The sequence below is a fragment of the Fulmarus glacialis genome, unplaced genomic scaffold (assembly GCF_000690835.1).
Source record: "Fulmarus glacialis isolate BGI_N327 unplaced genomic scaffold, ASM69083v1 scaffold987, whole genome shotgun sequence".
NCBI lineage: Eukaryota > Metazoa > Chordata > Aves > Procellariiformes > Procellariidae > Fulmarus > Fulmarus glacialis.
The window spans coordinates 1-19,455 of NW_009221057.1; the positions used below are offsets into that span (position 1 = coordinate 1).

At 39.1% G+C, this 19,455-nt stretch overlaps 1 protein-coding gene across 1 annotated transcript; it reads left to right on the plus strand.

The window, feature by feature from the left end:
* Window positions 1-658: 658 nt before the first annotated feature.
* On the plus strand, window positions 659-16,698 carry NOC3L (nucleolar complex associated 3 homolog (S. cerevisiae)). Its single transcript, XM_009580929.1, has 21 exons — window positions 659-703; window positions 1,091-1,298; window positions 1,716-1,842; window positions 4,130-4,287; window positions 4,399-4,455; window positions 5,475-5,605; window positions 6,269-6,430; window positions 7,198-7,291; window positions 7,505-7,680; window positions 8,087-8,215; window positions 8,677-8,808; window positions 9,193-9,273; window positions 9,871-9,971; window positions 10,432-10,504; window positions 10,582-10,645; window positions 10,733-10,804; window positions 11,271-11,452; window positions 11,667-11,795; window positions 12,450-12,547; window positions 14,369-14,453; window positions 16,195-16,698. The coding sequence occupies exons 1-21, from the start codon at window positions 659-661 to the stop codon at window positions 16,324-16,326; spliced, it is 2,436 nt and encodes an 811-aa protein (XP_009579224.1). The 3' UTR covers window positions 16,327-16,698.
* Window positions 16,699-19,455: the final 2,757 nt, after the last annotated feature.

Below are 19,455 nucleotides of genomic sequence, written 5' to 3' on the forward strand. Positions count from 1 at the left end.
AAGGTGATTTTGCCACAGCTAAGGCGTGGGAGGAGAAATGAATCGCCATCGTTCGTTGTAGCGGGGAGCGTGGCGTCGGAGCTTTGATAGCGAGCGGGGTGGTCTGCAGCGGGACCCGCTCAGGAGCGCTCGGGCTGTGAGGTGGCGTCAGGAGAGGAACAGCGGAGTCCGAGCCGACTTCCAGGCAGGGGCATGGCTGGCTGTAGCCGTTCTGGCTCACGGTGCTGTGTGCATGGCGTAGGGACGAGCGTCTCAGTGTTGCTTCTGTCTCTTCAGCGCTTTCCCAGTAGTCAAATCTAAAAAGGGAAGATAAAGGTGCACTGGCAGAAATTCCAGATTCCAGCCACTTGTCCCCTTACCAAAGGGACACCCCCTACTACCACCAGGACTCAATACAATGGCCCGTTTTCCCTCCGCAGCCCTTGCATTCCCATGCCCCTCAGTAGGGAAGCTGGGCTGCATCCATTTCCACACTGAACATCCCTGGGGGTGTTTCACAGTTTTGGCACAGGGTGCCTGTATTGATCTGCACCTCTGGGCTTTCCCTGAGCACTCTTTTTCCCTGAACTTTGGCACCTGTAACACGTACACAGCTTACACATCATGCTGTTCTGAGCCTTGCAGTGGGCAGCCTTGTCTCTTCGTGCAGCTACCGGTCATGGAGAGTTTGGGGCAGGACAGAGCCAAAGCTCAGCACGGGGAAGTGTGCTGCAGGAGGGCATTTGCCTGAGGCTGTGGCCTTGCACCAGACTCTCCTAACCTTATCCAGCTGGGGAAGAACGGCAGTGTAAAGAGAGGAGACAGAGTGCTCGGGAGCACACAGGGCAAAGAACTGTGCCCTAACAATCTGTTTACCATACTTCGAGTGTTCATGTGTCTAAAAGTGATGGACATAGGGTTTATAAAAAACAAAATTGTCCCTCTTCTCAAAAACTTAACACAGTTGGGTAAATTTGGAGCTAACTGATGATACCAGTTGGAAGAAACATGTTCTTTAGCCCTGATAAAAATACGAGATATGAAACAGTGAAATAAATTTCACAAAGGCTATGAACATGTCAGTTACTTGTATTTTCTGTTTGTTTCCTAGAGAAAAAACACAAAACGAGTTCCAAGCTTTCGCAAATTACTGAGAACTAGTAAAATAAAACTTGACAACAAATTAAAGAATAAACAGTACAAGCAGCAGAGTGCTGCTAAGAAGTATCGAAAAGAACAAAAGAAGCTAAGGGAGGCTGTCAGAGATGCTATCTCTAGAAAACCTTTTCCATTGGAAGAATGCAAGAAAAAACAAGTTGGTAAGTGTTTGCTCAGAATTATTTTTGTCAGCGAAAAGGTATGAGGGTTACTAAATATCCTGCTGCTTCATGTTGTAAAATTATGTATCAATGAAACAACGTTTCATTTTCGGTGTAAAAATTTCATTTCCTTGCTTAAAGGAAAGAAAGGGAGAATTATGAAAAATATAAAACGTAGCCATTCTGGCAACAAGATCTGACAGTTGGAGATGGTAGAAATGTGTTTCCTCTAATCATTATTGCATGTCACAATAAAGGGGCAGTTTTCTGGGATAACACAAAACACATGCATGAAGGTTGATGAGCTCAAGGTTGAAGTAGGGTGTCAAATGGTCTCACAGGCGTAGGCAGGGTTAGGTTTTCAAGTGTGAATATACGTACAGGATCTTAATCTGTACACATCATCTTCTAAAATAGCTGCAAAACAGGAAGAAGAAGAGGAAGAAGATGCTCTTCCACTGGACATGATGGATGAAGATGACTTAAAATTAATGGAGGATTTGGCTCAAAAAGCATCCTTTTTAACCAGAGATCTTTCTTCAAAGTGAGTGTTGTTGTGATGTCTACTTTTTGTACTAAGTCAGCTTTATGTCGTTAATATGTAACTAATGTGTAATGTAATACATATACCAGGAGGTCACTTTCAGGCTGTTGTTTCTTTGCAGTTCCAGTTTAGTGTTTCCTTAGTCTGTCAGTACATTCAGTATTAATGTATTGATGTGTATCAGTACATTCACCTGCTCTGCCTGACCTTCAGGATACTGTTCCTGCACAGTGTTCCTTCTTGTGAGATGGGTAGCATTCCTCAAACTGAAAGAAATGCTTTAATCTGTGTACAGAGTCTTTTTTTTCTATGTAGAGTATTCAGGATGTTCTCTGGACTTTGGGCCACTATACTTTCACATTGCATTGCAAATTGCTGTGTGTTAAAAAAAAAAAAAAAGGGTTCTGGAAGCCATGTCTGTAAACATGTGCAACACCAAAACATTCGTAAAAAAAATTTGTTACCAGCTTTCTGGAGCAAGGTGTTAGGTGGAGTTCACAATGAAATACGTAGAAGGATAGTTGCTCTTTTACCTGTTTTACTGTTACTAGCTTTTAGCTCCTTTCATAGTGTTCCCTTAAAGTGGAGAATTTGTCTTTTTAATCTGCTTTACTCTGATCGACTATAACCATTCTTAAGAAGTTGCCAAATATTACCTCACTTACAAATTACATGTTCATATTAGCACAGACTAAATGCTTACGTTCTTACATACTTATGTGCAGGGTAGGAGCATATCCTGCGAAAGGGTGGTGCACCACACTGCATTATTTCCGTTAGCCTTGGAGAGTGGGGTGTGATACAGGCTTTCCCAGTGAGCAGAGCAGAAAAGTGATGGTAGTAGTAGTAAAGTTAACATGGAGTAGGGATAAATAAAAATGTGCACTGACCCGCTCATCACATCCTGGTTAAGTGTCGCCTGGGAAGTCAAGGCAGGGTAGGGGAGAGCGAGGCTGTGGGACGTCTTAAGGAAGACACTGGACTGTTTGTCCAGTGAGAGGGTCCTAGTCCTGCTTGCTTGCTGGAGGAGTCCTTCACGGCAGGACTGCTCAGGGTTAAGTTTTTAGTGAGCCTCAGCCATGCCGAGGCACCTGCTCATGCAGAGGGGGAGCACAGTGGGGAGGGAGGCAGGAAAAACAGCACTCTGGCCTAGGTGAGAGACAGGCTGTGGTGAGATCTTAATAGTTTCTATTTTGCATCTTTGTATTTTATTTACTCTTTTCCAAAATTTTTAATGTTTTTGGGGTGAAATCATGTTTCCAAAGGATGTTTGCTTTTACAAGCTTCATCTGATGTGTTCACTGTTGCCTTACTTTGAAGGGTCCCTGAGTCCCTTACTGCTACATGAACGGGAGCAGCACCATCTCAAAACCCATCAGCTACTACTAGGGTTTCCAGATGTCTAGGATGACCCAGAATTTCCCTTGTTTTCACAGCAGCAGTATTTCTTCCTGCTCAACAGATCAATCACAGATATACAGAATTCCTGCGCTCGTTGAGTAGGATTTGGGTACATGGGAAAGGTTTGATCTGCACAGGGACAGCAAGACTGTGGCTGGTGCATTGTCCTTACAATGCATGCGTAGGGTGACTGTGTCGTGTGTGCAGGGAATCTGGGTAGACTCTGGAATATAAAACTACTTCTCATACAAGTGATTTTTACTTTGTGAAGCCTAGCAGTCTCTGAGCGCAGAGCTTTCAGAGTCCTTCAGATGTCCATAGTTGAAACTGCCCCTTATAAGAACAAAAGCAGTGTTCCTGTTATAAGATAGACCATGTGGCTTCAACAATGTGATTCTTTATCCCTGGCTTTAGTTTTTTTATAAGATGAACAGATAACACACTTCATAATGTGCATGTACTATAAGCAGTTACACCATTTAATTAATTTTTTTTGTAAATTCAAAATCAATGCAAGCATTTTGCATGCATGTGTGTGTTTACACTCATATGCCAATAATTCAAAATTCACGAAGTTACCTCACCTGCCAGATCAATTAAATCTCATTTTGTCTTTGCTCATTTCACATTTAGTTTCCTATAAAAAGGAGATGGGAAGCAATGTATTGTCCTGAATTCAAAGATCCTGTACAGATCCACATTAACATTGTTTGATTGAGTGGTGACTGGTGCTGTAAATGGTGAACACACTCAAACATTCCACTTAATAAGATCAGCCATTATTTATTTTTCCGAGTGTGGACACTTAATCCAGCTAGTATACTGTCATACATGGTTCATGTCTGCTTAGATGGCTAATTCATTTAGTTTGCCTTGTATTTTTCAGTGAACCTGTTCACGTCAAAAAACGGAAACATGAAGGTGTGATTGAGAAATATGAGAAGGTGCCAAGACGTATGCAGACTGAGCCAGAAAAAGAACTCATCCATCTGCTCCCCATCAAAGGCAAAGGTGGCATTATTCCCCAAACTATGGAAAAGCCAGGTGAGACACAGATTGCGGCATCATATAGTAGCCAAGATGTACATGATATATTCTTTTAAAATTCCACAGTGTTTATTACATGCTTGACACTAGACACTCTTATTTTTGCAGTTCTCAATGTTGCACAAGATGAAGAAGAGGATACAGAAGAAATGGAGGAAGCAGAGGGTAATAAAACAGCATGTTTACTTTATGTTGGTGGGGGTTTTTTTTCCCCAAATCACTGATGTATCCGAAGAGTACTTTGCTATTCCCTAAGGAAGTTTGTAATTTAAGTGTATTTTGTTTAGGGTGGTTTTGAATATGTTCATTACCATGTTGCCCCCAAAGCATAACAGTGATTCAGAGCTTGCCTTCTTACCTGTTAGCATCCCAGGACCTGAGGAATAGCTGGCTTCAGAATCTCTTTCTCTAAAATTACGTTGATTTTCACCTGGAACTGATGTTTACATGGAGTTTCTTATATCAGTTGTGTCATCTTTGCTAATGAGAAGGGAAATTTTGGTCTTACTTAAAGAGTATATGCTGTGGTTCTAATTTGATTACTCTGAGATCATTTTGAAATGCAGTTCAGGACACACACTTCTGTAGGCTTTTGAGTGTCTGTCTTTGTCTTTGAAATTCTTTACTCAAAACATCAGAATACCAGGAAATTTGGGTTCGATTTGCAGTTTGCTATCCAGTTAAGAGTCATATTCAAATAACATTTGAGTTGTAATTCTGCCACTTCTGGGTCATTGTTTCTCTAAATATAATCTGAAGTTGAGGAAGGACATACTTGTAGCAAAATAATACTCAGAAAACGCAACTAAAACAATTGTATTTTTAAAAGAAAAAGTGGTGAATAATTTGCTGCAAGTTGCAGAGCACTGCAATTTCTTGGCACAGTTGGGGTCATATGTTGAGTTTATATGTTCCCACTGGACTTAGGGAATACCATTTGCAGATTCAGAAACATTTGGTCCATTTCTTTTTGCAAGCGTAAGATTTTGGAGTGAAGCAAAAATTAATCTCTGGGTTAATATAAGCTCTAGCAAGATCATTCTTTTCTGTGGAACTGCATGTGTTACTCTTGTGTGGTGTTAATCGCGGTACCCATCTGAAATGCAGTATGTAGTTTGCAATGTGGTATTTGTTAAGCGGCTTCCCTAGAGACCCTCCTTTCTAACTGTCACACCTTGTGCTAGACTTTAATGAAGAACCCCTGCCTGTTCTCACTCCTGAGGAAATGGCTGCCCAAAGGAGGCAAAAGCTGCAGGAAAGGAAGATGCACATTGCTGCCTTAGCATCGGCCATTCTGTCTGAGCCAGACAACAATGTAGGTAGCATTTACTTAACATGCATGTATATGTGCCTGTGTTGTGCAGTAAGTCAAAAAAGAAAGATCTGAAGTGACCAAAGAATAGCAAAAGCAGAAAAATACATGAGTAGAACAAGGAAAAAGGTCAGAGTTGTATCACTTCTCGGGGGTGTGGCAAACAGTGAAACTGCTGCTGTAGGTTGGTACAAAGGATTTGAATCAGGTGAAGATCCAGGTGACTGTGTTTGCTCTGTCCAATTTTAATTTGTCCCTCTGAATACTTGTAGTTTTAGGAATAATACTGTCTGTGGTATTTGCTGTCCAAACTACCTTGTTCCTTAAGCGTGACCTTATTTAAGGTCTGATTTCAGGGTTTTATCTGATAGTTCTCAATGTTTCAGGATATGCTAGTAATTTGCAATAATTCTGTGCAAATTTGTAATAGCAGGGTAGTTTGAACATTCCCAAGATAAAAATTTTGTTGGGATATCCAGCATTTCTTGGCTCTTACGCAGTGCTAACTAGAGTCTGAGTAACTGCTGAGTTAATTTTTTTCTCTCTCTACTATTTAAAAATGAGGCATGTTTCGTGTGGCAAACTTCTGCTGAAATGTACATTGTGCTTGTACATTGGTTTGTGGGTGATCTTCAGCTGACTTTGTCTGTCTCTTTTCTTAATCAGATTAAAAAGTTGAAGGAGCTGCGTGCCATGCTGATGGAACAGGATCCTAATGTGGCTGTGATTGTTCGGAAGCTGGTCATGGTTTCTTTGATGGAGATATTCAAAGATATTGCACCTTCTTACAAAATTCGGCCTCTGACTGAAGCAGAAAAGGCTGCCAAGGTGAAATACCAAATTTCTTTATAGAGTATTGTGAGTAGTTCAGATTTTTTAAGTTATGCCAAATACTAATACTGATTTGTTTAATATGAATTTATAGTTTTGAGCAAAGGGTGACAAATACACAAATACTTGTGGAAATTCTGAAGCTGTGACACTTTCAGGGGCAGAGGTCTATGTTTTGAACCTTTAATTCTTACGTGCTTCCTTCAATAAGTAAGTGACATGCTGGTAATGGAGGGGAAAAAATAGTATATGAAAGTAGCATACCAAACCTGTGTAACATTCATCATAAACCTCAGAATAAGACGGTGTTTTGTGTCACACTGAAGGGAACTAGAAAGAAAGCAAATTATGCAAAATTGTCACCTAGCTGGCACAGATTTCTGTGTAATGTGTTCGATAATTTGCTGAACAAATGCAGAATAACTTGTTTCCTGGAGCTTGTTTTTAACCAATTCTTTAGAAGGTTTCTTGAATATAGGTTGTGCAGTTTAGAGTCATGGCTTTAAAATAACATCTAGTTACAAATTTCACTTCAGTACTTATAAATTAAATCGGCCTAGTTGAAAAAGGCCCTCTGAGCCTTGAATATGTAGAGAAATATGTAGAAATATTTATTTTTAATACATTTCTAGGAATGTCTGTCTAGAAGAAAAAAACTACTTAGATATCTGATAATTTGTTTTAAAACTTCGGGGTTTTTTCACCACTGGCTAATTTCAGGATTTAGCTCTCCAAATAAAATTTCATGTGTATTATGTTTACAGGTTAAAAAAGAAACTCAGAAACTGAGAGAATTTGAAGAAGGCCTTGTGAGCCAGTATAAATTTTATTTGGAAAATCTGGAACAAACAATTAAAGGTACAGGCAACACCTTCCATTTTTTGTAGTAAATACAAAATTGTTTGCAGCATCACAGTTAACCTCCTCTGATTGAATGCTACCTGCTGTCTTTCATGCAAGTACTGTTTCATATAAGTGTGTAGGAGAATGCCTGCAATAACGAAAAATGTAAATATTTAGAAGCTTCCCTACATTCTGAACAGTAATCACTAAAAATAATATTTTGTGCAGATTGGAAACAAAGGAAGTTGAAGAAAAGCAATGTCATCTCATTAAAAGCATATAAAGGTCTAGCAGAGATTGCAGTGAAGTGTCTGTGTGAGCTGCTTGTGGCCCTGCCCCACTTTAACTTCCACAACAACATTATTGTTCTCATTGTTCCGCTCATGAATGATGCATCAAAAATGGTAAGTGATTTTCTGATCAGGGAAAGAAAAAAAAAAATAATCTATTTCTGAGCTTTATTCCACAATATCCAGATCTTGTGGCCATATCTTTTCACTATTTTACAGGCTGTGTCCACTTTCTAATTAGTAAATACCATCAGTATTATCAGTTAGATGTTGTCATAGACTTGGCTTTACAGAAGAATTTGTTTGAATTCACTTTTCAGATTTCTGAACTGTGCTTTGAGGCAGTTAAGAAGCTCTATTTCTGAGCTTTATTCCACAATATCCAGATCTTGTGGCCATATCTTTTCACTATTTTACAGGCTGTGTCCACTTTCTAATTAGTAAATACCATCAGTATTATCAGTTAGATGTTGTCATAGACTTGGCTTTACAGAAGAATTTGTTTGAATTCACTTTTCAGATTTCTGAACTGTGCTTTGAGGCAGTTAAGAAGCTCTTTAAACAAGACAAGTTGGGCTATGCTTCACTCGGTGTAGTTAAGGTCATTTCTGGCCTTATCAGGGGTAGAAATTACGATGTCAGACCAGAGGTAAGAGTCTTTCTGTTGTACTACACAATTTTCTTCTGTCAATGGTTTAAAAAAAATCTGAAAGTTAGTGCCGCTGCTGGCTACAGAGAAGCAGAATTTCCTCACTCTGTCAAAACACAGGCAGCTTAGGAGTGGGCTGAGCCAGAGGGTTAGAAAGAGAGATATGGGGCAGGGAAAGGAGACTGGGAGGAGGAGATAAGCTCTGAACAGAGACATGGGTTAAGTCAGGCAGGGAAACTTGAAGAGAGAGAGGCAAATGGAGGAATGGATAGAAATGGACAGTGCTGGGGAAGGAGCTGGGAGCAGAGATGAGAGCTACAGATATGAAGGAACAGGAGGGGAGTAAACAGAATCATCTTTGACCAGCAAAGCCACTAGCCTGAATGGAATTCAGGATTTCTTACCCTCTCCGTTCCTCTGTTGTGGATCACCTTTCATTGTATTTATTTTATTTACAATAGGTGTTAAAAGTATTTCTTCACTTAAGAATTAAAGAAGTAGAATTACAAAAAGATTCTGAAGACATTGCACCAAAGAAAAAGTTCATGACTTACAAAGAGAAAAGAAAAAATCTTTCAAGAATGCAAAGAAAGGTATGACATGCGCTTTCTCATGCTCTACTTCAGTGACTTTATGTAGCAATTTGTTCTAGCAATGATTGCACTTCTCCTGTTGCCATTGTTAACTCTGAGCATCAGTGATTAGTGTTTGCGTTGTACTTGAATATTTATGAGGTTCTACAGGGAATTTAATTATCTTCCTAATTTTTTTCTCTTTCTGCTATTGATAATGCCTTTGATTCGTTGTTTCTGATAGGAAGGAATATATCCAAATAGGTTACCCTGTAGCATCACAGGGTGACCTAAGCAACTCACCAAGCATGGAAGATTTGTTCTCTGGGTATCTTTGGAACCTGGATATCCAGGCTGGTTGGAAACATTTAATCTGTTGTCTTAAAATCAACTGTATGTTTTCAGTGGAAGAAAGCAGAAGAGAAACTGGAACGAGAACTCTTGGAAGCAGAAGCGTCAGAAAGTAAACAAAAAAAATTGAAGCTGGTAAGTAATTCAGAGGTTATTTTCCTATTTTTGCAAAGTAGCAGCTCCTAACCCTTTCGTAACCAAGTGTCTCCCCTCCATCCCAACCTGTCAGCATTCCACACCTCTAGATAACGTTGGCAGCTTACAAACATTTTGCCTGTGCCAGAGGTCTAGGTTTTAGTAAACCAAGCCCTCTCAGTTTACCCAGGAAAGCCAACTTAACCATTCCTATATCCTTCTGTTCTCTTCACAAAAAGGTATCTGAATCCATTGACATATGTCCTCCAGGTGCCCTGTTCCTGTTACATGTGGCACTATATAATTGTTGTTACCAGCCTCTCAGAGTGGCCTTTAGGCAAAGAAGGAGCGTGGCTAGCATGGGCCGAGGGAAAAAGAGGCTGTTTAGCTAGGAGGGGGTGAGGGGACAGAGTAGGGGGCAGGAGAGCAGAAATTGAGCTTTTCAGCATACGAAGAGCAGAGAGGGCAGTGCCAGGGCTGGTTTGGAAGGCCTGAGTGCAGGCTTGGACAGAGAGGAGCATTTTCAATTGAGTTTAAGTGAAGTAGAAATGTCTGTTTTCCATGCTTAAGTATTTTATTTTGTTTTCTTTCCTTCAGCACACAGAGACCTTGAATATTGTATTTGTAACTTACTTTAGAATCTTGAAGAAAGCTCAGAAGTCTCCACTTCTGCCAGCCGTGCTAGAAGGTCTTGCAAAGTAAGAATTGCTTCCACCTTCTTTTGTGTGTGTTAGAAAAGACATAAAGCACTAAAGGGATTTTTGACTTTGAAAGGGATTTATAAGCAGTGAGAGAAGACTGTCTCCAACACATTTGTTGAAATTCTTTTATTTCTCTTTTTATTTCTCTGCTGAAGTTTTAACCTACTTCTAAAAACATTTCAATGTGATGTGAAATTTCCCATGATAGAATTGATGTGATGCAAACACAGCAGGGTGTGATGTGATGCCATTATTTTCTCTGATTACTTCCTGAAGAACACGAGCATGTCTCTAGTGCTATAGGGAAGCCGTGATTAGCAGTTGGGGGCTGAATCATCCATCTATGTGAAGATAATAGATGTTCAGCACTTGATTTAGCTCTGCTTTTGAGGTGTGGATTTTGGCAATTCAAAATACTTTGAACTGAGGTTGCAGATAAAAATCTCTTTGATTCAAGGTTTGCTCATCTGATAAATGTGGAATTTTTTGATGACCTGTTGATTGTCCTTCATTCTCTTATTGCATCTGGGGTAAGTTGAGCTTACTTTTATTACAGTTTTCTTAAAATTATGTTCTTTTGGGTACTTGATCATTTTTGTATTCTTAGGGTTTAAGCTATCGTGAGAGTCTTCATTGCATTCTCAGTGCTTTTCATATACTCTCTGGTCAAGGTAAGAGAACTTTAAAAACAAACTTTTGTTTAATATTGTCTGATAAATTAATGGAGTAAATATATTTATTTGGGATTATATTAATAGGTGATGTTCTTAACATTGATCCAATGAAATTCTACACACATCTTTACAAGACACTGTTCAGCCTACATGCAGGTAACTCCAGATTCTTATTTTCAGTGTTTACCTAGATAATGTTTATTCCGCTTGTTTGGTATCATAGCGTTAATACAGTGTTAATAAACTACAGTTGTTTTACGATATCTGAGTTCTGAAAAGATTCCTGTCTGTTTTAATCTACTTTTTTCTCAAGTTGCACATTGCACTACTGCAATACTTAGGATTAAAACACTAACTGCTTCTAATGTTCAGACATTTTTGATGGAACAAACATTTACTTAGAAAGGAGCATAGAAACAATGATACATTTTTTCTGTTCAAAGCTGGACTATTTTTACCAAAAAAGGATGGATGCTTATGTCTGTATCACATTAGTGCTGTGTTTGAACCTCTTAGCTTTCATGCTATTTCTTAGGTTCCAGTGTACAGTCAACAGCAGAGTATTTAGCTGCAAGTTCCTTGAAATGGTTATTTACGCTTTGTATGAAATTCTGCTTTTGAGGTGGTACCAATGATGATATAGGGATTGTGCTCCAGTGCCTGGATGTCATGTTTGCCAAGCGGAGAAAGCAAGTTTCCCAGCAACGAGCTCTTGCTTTCCTAAAGCGACTTTCCACGCTTGCTCTTCATGTACTTCCAAACTCCAGTGTTGGGATCTTGGCAACAAGCAGGGTATTAATGCAAGTAAGTTTTACTACTTGGAATTTTTAGCTCACTGGTTAAAGCTTACTGAATTTTTTGGTAAACTGATTTTTGAAGCATCTTAAGGAAGAATGATGAAAACAGAGTATCCTTAAATGCTGCTGAGACTGAATAACATGGAATGAATCCTGAACTTAACCATGTTATAACTGGACGTGTAATATAAGCAACTCAGTCCTTTTTTTGTGTGTTGCAGACATTCCCAAGGATGGACCTCTTACTAGACAATGAATCTCAAGGCAGCGGAGTTTACCTCCCAGAACTAGATGAACCAGAGCATTGCAATGCTCAGAACACGGCTCTGTGGGAGCTGCATTTACTGCAGGTTAGTGAGTAGCTGAGTGATTTGAGGAGGAAAAGTCAGCAGTAAATAGCTGCTAAATGTTTATATGCTTTACACAAATAGAGAACAGAGGTCTTCAGTCTTAACAATCAAATCTGGCCCACATGAGCCTATTCCATACAAAGAGGAACAGCAGCACAGTGGTATAGGGAAGGAATGAGCTCAAAAGGGGATGTTACACATCCCGTATGTTAGTAGCACACTGGATCTTACTGCAGGTTGCCTAATAAGACTCCTTTGGAGGCTTTTTCAATCTGTTAAGTTCCCTTGCAGTCCAGCCCTTCTCCAGGGAGCGACTGACACCTTGATCTATCATTCCAGCCAGGGTTTAGAGTTTGGGGCTTGAGGAGGGCTTCCTCTGCCCTTTCTCCTGCCTTCTGGGAGTAGGAGTTAGATTAACTGTGGAGAGTTATGCTCACAGCATGACATACTAGTGAATAAATATATGGCTAATGTTCTCATTCACTTAGCCCCAGAAACTGACTGATTTGGGGTGCTTTATGATTTAGTTTCTCTATCTAAAACAAAAGCAGAACCTTCCATCTTACTGAAATGGAAAATAAATGTGAGAATCCATAGATAAATACATGTTCCTTTATCCCTCAGTCAGCTGCCTTCTTTCTTCCTTTCTTTCAGAGACACTATCATCCAACAGTGCAGAAATTTGCAGCTCACCTTGTTGTTGGAGCACCAACTGAAGGCTCAGGAGCTCTTTCACTTGATTTGAGCCAAAGGTGAGTTATCAGAGAGTTCTGTTTTTAAAAGTAGTGCTCCTACTTTATTAAAGGAATCCCTAAAAATAATTACCCATTAAATTAAGATTCTGTTCTTTAAACTCACTTTCTTTGTTCTTCTGCCAGTACAGAATGTTGGCTGCCTTTTTCTTTTTTTTTTTTCTTTTGAGGCTTGTTGCCAGGCTGTGACAAGGGTAAAAATCTCAAAGTGCAGTGTGCTTTCTTCCCATGGGAGCAAAATATCTGCATCAGCAGCCCTGATCTGAATGTGGATCAGGATCACTGAACCGTGGCTGTCCAGTGTAAACTGGAAACCAAGTTGCAGCGTAAGGTCCATAGTATGTTAAAACATACGAACAGCCATCCTGGTTCAGACTAAGGATCTAGTTCAGCATCCTGTCTTCAGCAGTGGCTGGAAGCAGGTGCCTCAGGAAGAGTGAAAACAGGGCAAGCATGTAAGACACATGCTCTGAGCAGTGTCCTAGTCTCCGACTGGTTTCAGCCTGGTGGATTTCCTGAACCTGATACCATTTTCTGTTTAGTATCTGTTCATGGAATTCTTTTTGAAACTGTTCAGCGTCCCTTGAACCAAAGCACACATTTTGCAAATACAGCATTGTTTGGTAAGGGTTCTGTGAGTCCACAGCTCATTACGTTAAGACCTACCTTCTTTTGTTTTGAAGCTGGTGCCAGCATGCATCATTTAACAGTCCCTGGTTCTTGCCATGGGAGGCGAAATGAACAGTCTGCTCTAATACACTCTTTCTGTGCCTCACTTGACTTGGTAGACCTCTATCATACTATCCCTCAGTCTACCATCTCTTCTGGCTGAAGGGATCTGGCCAAGACAGGAGCTGTTCCATACTTTTCATCATCTTTGTTGCATGTTCCTGAACTTTTACCAATTCAAGTATTTCAAGATGAGGAAATTGGAGACTCGGATGCAATATTTGAGACGTGGATGATCTGTGGATTTATACACTGATGTAACTATTTTCTATTCTATTCTGTTCTGTTTCTTTCCAACTCCAAACAGCATTAAGGTCACAATCCCATGAAAGTATCTGTCATAGCAACGATTTTTTTTCCTTAAGTGATAGTGGTCAGCTCAGAAGCTATTGTTTTTATGTGATGCTGAGATTGGTTTTTTTCCCCACTAAATTTCATTTGCCATTTTACTGACCATCTCATACAGTCTATCTGCAGTTCTTCACAGGCAGCTCATTCTTACTACGGCAAATAACTTGGTACTCTCCAGCTCATCTTTGAGTGTGTTGAAAAGCACAGATCCTGGCGCAGACCTTCTGGAAATCCATAGTTTCTTCCTGCCATTGCAAAAACTGATCATAGACTCCTGTCCTTTGTTTCCTGTCTTTTAACCAGTTCTTTTCCCATGTGACGGTCATGGTTCTCCCATGGCTGCTTAGTTTTTATAAAACCCTTTGCTAAGGAACTGTTGGAAATGCAGGCAGATTGTATCAGCTAGGTAATCTTTACCCACATACATACTTTTTTTACTTTTTCAAGTATGTACAGGGCAAGCAGTGGCTGCTTGGAGCGCTGGCAAGCCGACAGAACAGTTTTCTTGTCTCCCATTTCTTCTTCTGTCCCCCAGCTGAGTACTTAGACACATATTACTTGCTTTTACTTGCATTGTTCCCCAGCTGGTTTCTGATCTTTTCAAGGTGATGCTCATTACTCTCAGGAGTTCTCTTAAAGCATGGTGGAGGGTGTGAATGGCATGTGCGTGGGAGAAGCTGCTCTTGGTTTGGTGATACATTATTTAAAAATTTATCTAATGCCATTTTTCTTTCACTATAGGCCTGCTACAGAACTTTTTGAGACATACAGTATGAGAGGAATGACCTTTAATCCTCCTGTTGCGTCAGTAACTCCCAGAAGAAAGGTACCATCTCATCTTTCTGTGTCCTTGTTAACCACATGATACACCAATACAACCTGTATCTGCTGGCTCACTATGCAGTGCCCAGGCATTAGCACACTTGGTTTGGCTTTCTGGTTTCTGTACTTTCTGTGTCAAGTATTTTTTTAACTGGCATAAGATAGCACTGACTATAAAGAAGGAAGAAAAGCTGTATGAATAGTTCCACCTCCTATAGCATCAGTTAAGATAGCAAGATGAATGTGGTAACTATTATTTTACTTATCTTTTGCATTTTGCAGTGGTTTAGTGCAAATTTCTTGTCCCTTTTCTGTAATGATGAACTTACGTTTGTTCAAAAAGTAGTAATAAAAAGCCAGCTCTCTTTCCCCAGTGTGGGTAGTTGGCAGGACAGCTGGATTTCCAGAGCCTTTGATTCAGTATGTAGAAGGATACTGATCCCCATTAATGTCAGTTCATAGCTTTAAAGTGTAAATTTGAAGGGAACAAAGAGCTAATGTATAAAGAGGAGAAATGGGTGAACACTTTTTAGATGCTCAGCACTGGATGCATTCCAGATGCCAACCTCCATTAAATGTTCAGTGAGTGGTGTATCCATTAAAAAGTGATAATTAATTTTCTTCCTAATGAAAACAGTATAACCTATTAACCTTGTTAGCGCCTCCAATTTGGAATTCAGTAATGTCAATTAAAGCCTTGAGAGCACAGGGTTTTTTCCATTTTAGAGTAGCAACTTCTGAAAATGTGTTTATACTTACTTATTCTGTCCTTTTACAATGACTTCTTGACACGTCTGTCCTGCTACGGAGCTTAGCAGCTCTGACAAAACAAGGCTGGGAACAGCAGATAAGAGCGATATTGTGTAGTGCTTGAATAAGGATCTGCACAAGCTCTTTAAGGTAGCAGAAACAAAGAAGGAGGAAGATAACAGAGAGAATAAACTGTCCATAGGTGCTTATAATGGACGTAACTGGGAAAACTTCCTTGGGGTCTTGCCTACTCTCTGGCTGTTTGGCTCATTTTAACATTTTGGCAGTATCTAAGTTTTACCCTATCTGTCCTGCATGTTTTTTCTCTGTGTGCCATGCTGCCATTCTCTGTCAGCACTTCTCCCCTGTTGACAGAAGCTCTGAATTGGAGTTTTCTTTAGTGCTCTTTAGTGTGCACCACTAAAGACAGGGTCTCATTCCTCCCCGAGTGCACAAAGTACTCGACTATGTGAGTGTTAAGACTTTAACAGGGAGGTATAAATCATGTGTGTGACCTTCCTTATCTGAGCACCAGGAAAGAGATGGCTGCAGCCAGATGGGATCGCGTGAGGCAGGGTCCAGGCATTCCTTGCTGACTCACAACCTCTACTGTTAGCATTATTGCTTTCGCTAGCCTTATGATCAGAGATGCTTGATTTATTTTTATAAGGTGTGTTGAACAGGAAGCAGTGTGCAAGCTCCTTCAGAGCTGGAAGCTGTGGCTGTGTGTAGTAGGTATTCTTCTAAAGCCCAGTTTACAACAAACCAAAAAATCCTCACGAAAGGCATGAGCTTATGAAGGACTGCCTGACACATCGCTTTGTTGCTAGCCAAGTGAACCTTAGGGGCAGGCCAGATATACATGAGCTAGTTCCATAGGTCTGGTCTAGATGACCGGGGGCATGGGAGAGAAACAGGACTGCTAATTTAAGCTACGTATGGAAAACGCATACTGGCCTTGTTTAGTAATGCAACTAATATTTTGTAATTTTCAGGATACATTCTCACAGATGGATTCATTTATAGATGAAGAGCTAAACAAACAGCTTCAACAACACATCAGTGAGACTGTTGTTCACAAACCCTTGGATTTTGCTCAACACTTGAAGGAATCATCCTTGTCGTAAATGTGTCTATCAATCATGTTCAGTTGGCTTCTTAATTGTGGAGAAAGATTGGCTGAAAGAAGTTTCCACTTATCATTAGAGGAATTCAAGTAGGCTTTTGTTTGAGTATAGAAACACACAAAAAACGTAACGGCAGTTTTTCACACAGAGTTACAAGGCCTCTCCACTGACCACTGAGCCCATGTTCTCAGGGCTTGGAAACCACAATGAACAGTCACATCAGTAATTTAGAAAGATACAAAACCAGGTCATTTAAAAATTGTTCATTATAGTATTTTTGTTTATGTATTTTCTAGTTTTTATAACAGAATATAGACGTGTTTCTGAGAAATCACTGGGTTGTATTGATAAATTAATAAATATTTTGGAAATTGTAATGTAATATTGACTTTGATGTTTAAGATACCTGGAGATGTGGAATATGTATTGCATTTTTTCTGTTTTTCTTCCGATGTCTCCTAACCATTTATCTCATCTTGAAATGATTTTGCATTTGGTGGTTTTTTTTCCTTCTGATGAATCTTGGTATTGGCAAATTGAGATTACTGAATTCCAGTTCTGAACTATCATCATGATTGAATGCTCTACTACAATATCTTCAATAAACCATCGCTGTCAAGAATACTAGACAAATTCAAGGTAAGAATTTAAATCTTTTTTTTTAATCTTCGTTCCCCAAATATTAGTTACTGCCTGGTTGTTTTAGAATCCCTTTTCAGCTGCACGTTGGCTTTGCAAACAGTAAGTAAAATACATGAAATAACTTGAAAGTATTGGCTTTATGTGAATTTCATTCTACCGGGGAGTATGGTGGGCTGTCCCTAGTACATTTTGTAGTGTTTAGTCTATGATGTGATAATGATACATGTTGTAAGTTTTGCAAAGCTTTTGTTCAAGTTGCTTAAGCTTCTTACAATAATGAGAAAATATTTCTTTTTCTCTAGGGTATTTAGTCCTTTATCCTGATTTATGGTTCTTAGATAGTTTTATAAGTAGTTTATTTTGATTTTAATACACATTTTTAGTATTAATCAGACTAGTTCACCAAATTTCAAGTAGTTAAACATAAATTCACAAACATTTTTGGAGTAGACATCTATCTATTAATGGATTAGAAAATGCATATTTTACTATGTAGATTACAAAACTGCCTACATAATACTGATGGTAATACATGTGTTTCTGTCTGTTTAGGTTGCCATTCCCATAGCTTTTGAGTAGTTCTTTTTAGTTGTTAAGTGGTTGCAAATACGGATGTGATTTAAATTCTGAAAATTCCAAGGGGGCTATTTGCCGGTACTTTTGTCAGTTCAGTAAGGCAAAAGCAAATAGTCCACATCTTAAACCATTTATTTTTTTTACAACATATACAAATACAAGTTTATTCTTCAAGTCAGCAGAGCGAAAATAGTCCAGGTGGAAAAGTCACTTTTAAAATAGTTCATTTTACGTAGTTTCCAAACGATATGAAGACTGGCACATAGTGATGTTGCATTGTCAGAATACTTTGACATGCTTTAAGAGGCTGAGGAAGACAACTGTACAGCTAAGTCATTCTGAAATATCCTATACGTGTATTGGAGCAAAATCTATTTACTGCTATTGATTTTTGTGTTTAATTTGCTAACTCTGCCAAATGTGTATTACTATTGAAGTTACAAAATATTTATCACAGACAGGAAAAACGCCACTGTTGTTACATTTAGTGGGCTACCCTAAAAGTAAACTGAGTTTTATAGTGGACTAGTAACAGCCAGTGATTAAAAACCAAATGTTAGCTGAAGCATTTGGAGAGCTAGAGCAGAACAGACAGTTCAGTTTCAGAAGCTGCAGACTCAACCTTTCACTGAAATGCAAAGCTACCAGCAAGTTCTTCTTTTTTAAAGACAAACTATGAATGTAGGAGAATGTGTTCTTGAAATATTTAGATATTTCCATGTTAAAGTCTTCAATTCTTGAAAGCATGTGATTTCTAGAAGCAGACGGCTTTCTAAAGATGGCTATTGCAATACTTCATCTAGTATATTTGTAGCAATAAAAATAATGATGTGACTAGGTTTTAAAAATTAAAACTGACATAGTATTTTTTTATTCTTCTAACTGCTAAACTTGGGATTAGTAAGATAGAAACAGGAAACCCTTCAGGCAATAGGAAGTACCTCCTGGCGTGCCCCACTTCCTGCAAACTGAGTAGCACTGAGTGGCCAGGATCCGCAGCTGCCCAACTTTTGTCCCATACAGTCACACCACTGCAGGCAGCACATGCTACGCAAGGAAAATATAAGGAATTGGTAGAAAAGTAACAGTGATTTTAAAATAGCATAGAATAAAATACTTCTGTATTTTTGCCAATAGGCAACAGAGCGTGAGATTTCCACCTGTAAACTGTTCAGCGTGAGGCCTGCTACCACTCAGAGGCTGCAGGTTTCTGGAGGGTGTTAGTTATTTACATTCCTTTCTTTCAAACTCTACCCTGGAAGCTGCTTCCTGTAAATAGTTTGTAATGTAAAAATGAATGTATTTTCCTAATTGATGTCCATGCCCAGCCAAAAGCACAGAAAGGGACAAACCTATTTTGTCAGTCTTGTCATAGGAATGTGTGCACAGGTATTCCTGCAGAAATAAAATCTGTGGCTAAGCAGGATAAACTTTCCTATTGGAATAATAACAACTCAGGAATAATAAGAAATCTGTCTAACTGGGCTTTCACAAAAGTTAACAAAAAACCCCTGCTTTAATGCTTCAAGTGGTGCTGTATTGTCATTATTAGGATATCTGGAATTAACACAAATAGAAGGATACTGTATTCCTTTCTAACTTCACCAGAAAAGGTACCACATTTCACCAACAAAAGTTTACTCTGATGTTTACCAATACCTAAACTTGAAATTTAGTGATTACATGTACATTAATGAAAACACTGGAACAGTATAACATGCCTATAAAGTTGGGGTTTTTTAACAGAAAGCCAAATATTTTTCTGTCATCTTTCACCATGATAAACAGCAGCAAGAGCAGCTTTAGACCTTGATTGATGAGGAAGATGATACTTATATTAATAAACTACTCCCACAGCTAGAAAATTGTTAGTAGAAATAGTACAAAACTACTGTTTCTAAATTGCCACTA

Excerpts from the sequence above, each read along its gene's own strand:
- NOC3L (XM_009580929.1), top strand. The coding sequence starts at position 659 with ATGGAGAGTTTGGGGCAGGACAGAGCCAAAGCTCAGCACGGGGAA. Across the intron at positions 5,606-6,268 it reads TGTCTGAGCCAGACAACAAT|ATTAAAAAGTTGAAGGAGCT; the intron begins GTAGGTAGCATT and ends TTTCTTAATCAG. Across the intron at positions 9,972-10,431 it reads GTGCTAGAAGGTCTTGCAAA|GTTTGCTCATCTGATAAATG; the intron begins GTAAGAATTGCT and ends CTTTGATTCAAG.